General features: G+C 39.4%; 1 protein-coding gene across 1 annotated transcript; it reads left to right on the forward strand.

Annotated features, from left to right (window-relative positions):
• Nucleotides 1-5,382: 5,382 nt before the first annotated feature.
• Nucleotides 5,383-5,721, forward strand: LOC119810448 (eukaryotic translation initiation factor 1-like). The gene has a single exon (XM_038323913.1). The coding sequence runs from the start codon at nucleotides 5,383-5,385 to the stop codon at nucleotides 5,719-5,721; it is 339 nt and encodes a 112-aa protein (XP_038179841.1).
• Nucleotides 5,722-7,225: the final 1,504 nt, after the last annotated feature.

A 7,225-nucleotide genomic window follows, 5' to 3' on the forward strand; every position in this document is an offset into this window, starting at 1 on the left:
CAAGCCGACAGCTAACATCAAATTAAATGTAGAGAAACTCAAGGCCATCCCACAAAATTCAAGAACGCGACAAGGCTGTCCACTCTCTCCTTATCTCTTCAATATAGTGCTTGAAGTTCTAGCAATAGCCATAAGACAAAACAAGGGGATCAAGGGGATTCGAATTGGAAAGGAAGAAGTTAAATTTTCGTTATTTGCAGATGACATGATAGTGTACATGAGCGACCCGAAAACCTCCACCAAAGAACTCCTACAGCTGATAAACTCCTTTAGTATCGTGGCAGGATACAAGATCAACTCCAAAAATCAGTCGCCCTCCTATATACAAAGGATAAGGAAGCAGAGAAAGAAATCAGAGAAGTGTCACCTTTCACGATAGCCACAAATAGCATAAAATATCTTGGGGTAACTCTAACCAAGGAAGTGAAAGACCTATTTGACAAGAACTTTAAGTCTTTGAAGAAAGAAATTGAGGAGGATACCAGAAAATGGCAGGATCTCCCTTGCTCTTGGATTGGGAGGATCAACATAGTAAAAATGGCAATACTATCAAAGGCAATCTATAGATTTAATGCAATCCCCTTAAAGATCCCATCAAAATTCTTCACAGATCTTGAGAGGACAATAATCAACTTTATATGGAAGAACAAGAAACCCAGGATAGCCAAAACAATCTTATACAATAAAGGAACTTCTGGAGGCATTACCATCCCTGACTTCAAACTCTATTACAGAGCTACAGTATTGAAAACAGCTTGGTATTGGCATAAAAATAGAGAAGTTGACCAATGGAATCGAATAGAAGACCCGGATCTTAACCCACAAACCTATGAACACCTAATTTTTGATAAAGGAGCTAAAAGCACACATTGGAAGAAAGAAAGCATCTTCAACAAATGGTGCTGGCATAACTGGATGTCAACCTGTAGAAGAATGAAAGTAGATCCGTGTCTATCACCATGCACAAAACTCAAGTCCAAATGGATTAAAGACCTCAATATCAATCTGAACACACTGAACCTGTTAGAGGAGAAAATGGGAAGTACTCTACAACATTTGGGCACAGGAGACCGCTTCCTACGTATAGCCCCAGCAGCACAGACATTAAGGGCATCATTGAATAAATGGGACCTCCTGAAGCTGAGCAGCTTCTGTAAAGCAAAGGACACTGTCACTAAGACAAAAAGGCAGCCTACTGACTGGGAAAAGATCTTCACCAACCCCGCAACAGACAAAGGTCTGATCTCCAAAATATATAAGGAACTCAAAAGACTAGACTTTAAAATGCTAATGAACCCAATTAAAAAATGGGGCACTAAACTGAACAGAGAATTCTCAATAGAAGAAGTTCGAATGGCCAAAAGACACTTAAGGACATGCTCAACCTCCTTAGCAATCAGGGAAATGCAAATCAAAACAACATTGGGATACCATCTTACACCTGTCAGAATGGCTAAAATCAAAAACACCAACGATAACCTTTGCTGGAGAGGTTGTGGGGTAAGGGGTACACTCATCCATTGCTGGTGGGAATGCACACTTGTGCAACCACTTTGGAAAGCAGTGTGGAGGTTTCTCAGGAAATTTGGGATCAACCTACCCCAGGACCCAGCAATCCCACTCTTGGGAATTTACCCAAGAGATGCCCAATCATATTACAAAAGCATTTGTTCAACTATGTTTATAGCAGCATTATTTGTAATAGCCAGAACCTGGAAACAACCTAGATGCCCTTCAGTGGAAGAATGGATGAAGAAAGTGTGGAATATTTACATATTAGAGTACTACTCGGTGGTAAAAAACAATGACATCTTGAATTTTGCATGGAAATGGATGGAAATAGAAAACACCATCCTGAGTAAGGTAACCCAGGCCCAAAAAGATGAACATGGGATGTACTCACTCATAATTGGTTTCTAGCCATAAATAAAGGACATCAAGCCTATAATTGGTAAAAAATCCTGGAGAACTATATAAGAAGGTGAACCCAAAGAAAAACATATAGTTATCCTCCTGGATATTGGAAGTAGACAAGATTGCTGGAAAAAAAATGGGAACATGAGGGTGGGGTGGGATGAAGTGAGGGGGGATGGGGAGAGAAAAGTGTGAAGTGGAGGATGGGAAGAGCTTGGGGGAATAGGATGTTTGGGATATAGGAAGGGTGGTTATGGGAACAAGGAATTATATATCTTAGTTAAGGGAGCCATTCTAGGGTTGGCAGAGACTTGACTCTAGAGGGGTTCCCTGGTGTCCAGGAAGATGCCCCCAGCTAGGTCCTTGGGCAGCTGAGGAGAGGGTGCCAGAAATGTCCAGATCCTATTGCCATACTCATGAATATCTTGCATATCACCATAGAACCTTCACCTGGCATTGGATGGAGAAAATGACAGAGCCCCACATAGGAGCACCGGACTGAGCTCCCAAGGTCCTGATGAGGAGCAAAAGGAGGGAGATCATGAGCAAGGAAGTCAGGACTGTGAGGAGTGCGTTTACCCATTGAGACGGTGGGACAGAGCTAACGGAAGACCACCAAGTCCAGTTGGAATGGGACTGATGGAACAGGGGACCAAACCGGACTCTCTGAATGTGGCTGACGGTGGAGGAGGACTGAGAAACCAAGGACAATGGCAAAGGACATGAACTCTACAGCATGGACGGGCTCACTGTGAGCCTTGTCAGTTTGGTTGCTCACCTTCCTGGACTTAGGGAGAGCTGGAGGACCTTGGACTTAACATAGTGAAGGGAACCCTGATGGCTCTTTGTCTTGGAGAGGGACGGAGGGGGGGTATGGGTGGGAGGGAGGGGAGGGAAGGGGGAGGAGGAGGGGAGGAGGTGGAAATCTTTAATAAAAAAATGAGAAAAAAAAGAAATAAAAAAATAAAATAAAATCCAAAATATGTTTGTCAATATTGATAGTTGAATGCATTAGCTCTACTTTTTATATTAAATGAAAACTCTAAGGCCTTGATCAGCCCATAATTAAGTATATGACTTGCATTATTTATCAAATGTAATCCAATGGTGAAAATGAAGTAACTAAATTAAACATATGTATGTGACACATCACTAAATATCTCTTATGTAATGTTAAAGCATGAACATGTACATTTAAGTGTGTTTTATCTCCTAGTGGTTCATGCATTAGATGCTTGATCCCCACTGGGGTGATGCTCAAAGGTGGAGGGATCTTTAAGACTGGGGTATATTGGAAGGTCCTTGCCTCTTCAGAACATTCCTTTGGAAGAAATTAAGGTAATACTTCTAGAATCCAGAGTTATATCTCACAAGAATTGTTATAAAAAGAACAACTTGTTCACACTTCACACTTGTTCTGACATCCTGTCTCACAGGTGGTGTCTCCCTCTTACATATACATATGCTTTTTTGATGATGCTATCTGCCAAGTGTCTTAGAGCTGAGAAATTTTGTAGACGAGGCCTTCAGCCTCCAGAAGGGTGTGTTAAGGAAAGTTTTCTTTCTGAGGGACACAGACAGAGAATCATCAATATACCAAACTTACCAGTACACATACGTGTTATTTTCTGTTTTCACTCTTTTGGGGGCCCTATATGCAGCTCCCAAATAATCATATACATGGAAACTTATTCTTTCATATAAACACCAGGTTTAGCTTGATTTTTTTCTTTTTTAGCTAGCTTTCCTTAATGCTAATTACCTAATGCTAATTATCTATCTTTAACCTCTGGGCTTTAACCTTTTCTTACTTTTGTATATCTTCTTATTCTGTGACTGGCTGTGTGACTGTGCAGCTGGCCCCTAGTATCCTCCTGTCCTTGTTCTCCTGCTCCTCCCAGATTTCTCCAACAATAGATTTTCTCTGCCTGTCAGACCTACCTATGCTTTCCCTGCCTTTCTATTGACCTTTCAGTTTTTTATTAGACCAATCAGGTGTTCTAGACAGGCAAAGTAGCACAGCTTCACAGAGATAAACAAATGCAACATAATAGAATGCAACACCTCTTGCATCATTAAAACAGCAGAAACAAATGTAACACATCTTAAAATAATATTCCACAACCAATATAATATATGTTGCTTTGAATAATTTCAAATAGAGTCATAAATAAGACTAGAGATGGCACTTGGGGTACAATTTACCAAGGAGGAAAATAGGAGATTTTTCCCTCCTAAGTATAGTTGACAGTTCCATGCCAAGATTGCCTATGGAATACCTTTTTCTTACATCCTTTGTATTTATTTGGGTGGGAATGCAAGAGAACATGTGTGGAAGTCAGAAGACAGTTTGTTTGGTCATAGCTCTTCTTCTACTATTTGGAACCAGAAAGCTGAATTGATCTTGGAAGATCAGGCTATGCAGAAACTGCTTTTACTCACTGGGTCACCTCACTGACCCAGCTGGATATTTTTTAATAATGTGTAATTACTGGATGTATTGCTATGTGGCTTACAATGTAATGTTTCCATATGTTTGGAAATATTATAAATGTGATAACCATATTTACCATATTTTACAGTAAACACTAGAAGTTATTTTCTTTTGTAGCTATAACTTAGTGCTTATGGTTAACCGTCCTTTCCTTATTCCATTCCCTACCTGCCTTCTCTATCTAACCACTTAATCAACATAATAAACAACTTTTATTTGTATTTTTTCTACTTTTGTGATAACAGTTCATAAATGTTTAATATTAAAACAGCAAACAACATTTTTAGTAGTGTTTGTAACTGCTAAATTAATATTACCACAAACTTCTACATACTTTCTAGATAGTGTTTCTTGGTTCTTTAAAGGGAGAAAGAATTAAGAAGAAAGTGGGCATGGTGGATTTAGTGAGAAATATTTTTCATGGTTTTGTACATTTGAAGAATTAGCCCATAGTCGGCAGTGTTATTTGGGAAGGTTTATGTGGTGTGGCCTTGGTGGTAGAAATTGCTTTCGCATTAAAAGCTTTTGTACTACAAGAGCTAGTTCCAGGACAGGCTCTAGAAACTACAGGGAAACCCTGTCTCGAAAAACCAAAAAAAAAAAAAAAAAAAAAAAAAAAAGCTTTTGTACTGAATAATTTCATGTCAACTTGATAAAAGCTAGAGTCATTCTAAAAGAAGGAACCTCAGTTAAGAAAGTGTTTCCATAAGATCAGGTTGCAGGCAATCCTGTAAGGCCTTTTCTTAAACAGTGATTGGCATAGGGAGAGCCCAGTCCATTGCGGGTGGGGCGATATTCCTAAACTGGTGGTCCTGGGTAGTATCCAGTATAAGAAAGTAAGCTGAGGCCCCAGTCACTGAGCTGCTGCCTAGGACTCAGCTGCCTCCCCTTCGAGCCCCCTAGCTTCCCCCCCCCACCCCTCCCGCAGCCACCTTCCGCAGGCCGTTTCCACGGAGGAAAAGGAATCGTATCGTATGTCCGCTATTCAGAACCTCCACTCTTTCGACCCCTTTGCTGATGCAAGTAAAGGTGATGACCTGCTTCCTGCTGGCACTGAGGATTATATCCATATAAGAATTCAACAGAGAAACGGCAGGAAGACCCTTACCACTGTCCAAGGGATCGCTGATGATTACGATAAAAACCTAGTGAAGGCTTTTAAGAAGAAATTTGCCTGCAATGGTACTGTAATTGACCATCCAGAATATGGAGAAGTAATTCAGCTACAGGGTGACCAGCGCAAAAACATATGCCAGTTCCTAATAGAGAGTGGACTGGCTAAGGACGATCACCTGAAGGTTCATGGGTTTTAAGTGCTTGTGCCTCTGAAGCTTAAGTGAGGATTTCCTTGCAATGAGTAGAATTTCCCTCCTGTCCTTTGTTACAAGTTTGAAAACCTCACAGCTTGTATTATGTAACCATTTGGGGTCCACTTTTAACTTGGACTAGTGTAACTTCATCATGCAATAAACTGAAAATAGCCATGCAAAAAAAAAAAGAACAAAAAACAGACAAACAGACAAAAACAACAGCAAAAAAGCAAGTAAGCTGAGCAAGCTGTGAAGAGTAAACCAGTAAGCAGCTTTTCTCCATTGTCCTTGCTTTAGCTTTAGCCTTAGGTTCCTGCGGTGTTTGGATTCCTGTCCTGACTCCCATTATGGAATATAATGTAGAACTGTAAACTCTTTGATCCCAACTTTCTTTTTGATCATGGTATTTCATCACAGTTATGGAGAGTTAGGGCGCACACCTTTATCCAAAGTACTTAAACCATTTCGGAATGAACACAACTTGAACAAATGTTTCTGGAAGTCCATGTTACACTTTTACAGGACAAGCTGGCATTGGAAGATATGAACACAAGGAAAACTTTAATGTATCTACTGCCTTAGAAGCCTGGGTGCTATTTGTGTAAATCGAATGAGAAAAGAGAGAAAATTTTCAACAGTATTTGTAAATGTAAAGGTATATTTGTTATAAAAAGTTAAGCTAAATAGCATCCAACATGCACCCTCAAGTCTTCTGTAAAATATTTTATCATACATATGCCTTAGTTATTTTCCTCCTGCCATGACAAACACCATGGCCAAAAGCAACTTAGGTAAGAAAATTATTTATTTCAACTTACAATTCCAGGGCATAACCCATCATTGAGGGAGACAAGAGCAGAGTCCCCGGAATGAGGGGACAACTAAGAAATGCTGCTTATTGGCTTACACACTGACTTATGCTCAGCTAGATTACTTGCAAGATTCAGTCCCATTAGCCGGAATAGAATGCTTTCTTGCAGTAAGTTAGGTATTTATATATTAAATATAAACCCAGACAATCTCATACAGATTTTGCTGCAGCTCAACCTTATCTGGGCAATTACTTAGTAAAAGTTTCCTCTTCCCGGGTAACTTCAGCTTGTGGAAAATTGACAATAAAATCTAACTCACACAATGTGAGAAATATTAGTGGTTATATACTCACATTTTGTTGAGATTTTGTTACCAAATCAGCTTTAAGTTTCATGGTCATGAACCTTCATTCAAACTAACCAAAAAGCAGAGAGAAAATATCCATATTAACAAAACCAGAAATGAAATGGGAAACATAACAATAGACACTGAAGAAAAAGAGAAAATCATTAGGCCATACTTCAAAAACTTATGTACCACGAAATCAGAGTATCTAAAAGAAACAGACAACTTTCATGATAGGTACCACATACCAAAATTAAATCAAGAACAGATAACCAATTTAAATAGAGCTATAATCCCTAAGGAAATAGAAAGAGTAATAAAATCTCATAACATAAAACACACAAACAAA

The sequence above is a fragment of the Arvicola amphibius genome, chromosome 3 (assembly GCF_903992535.2).
Source record: "Arvicola amphibius chromosome 3, mArvAmp1.2, whole genome shotgun sequence".
Lineage (NCBI taxonomy): Eukaryota > Metazoa > Chordata > Mammalia > Rodentia > Cricetidae > Arvicola > Arvicola amphibius.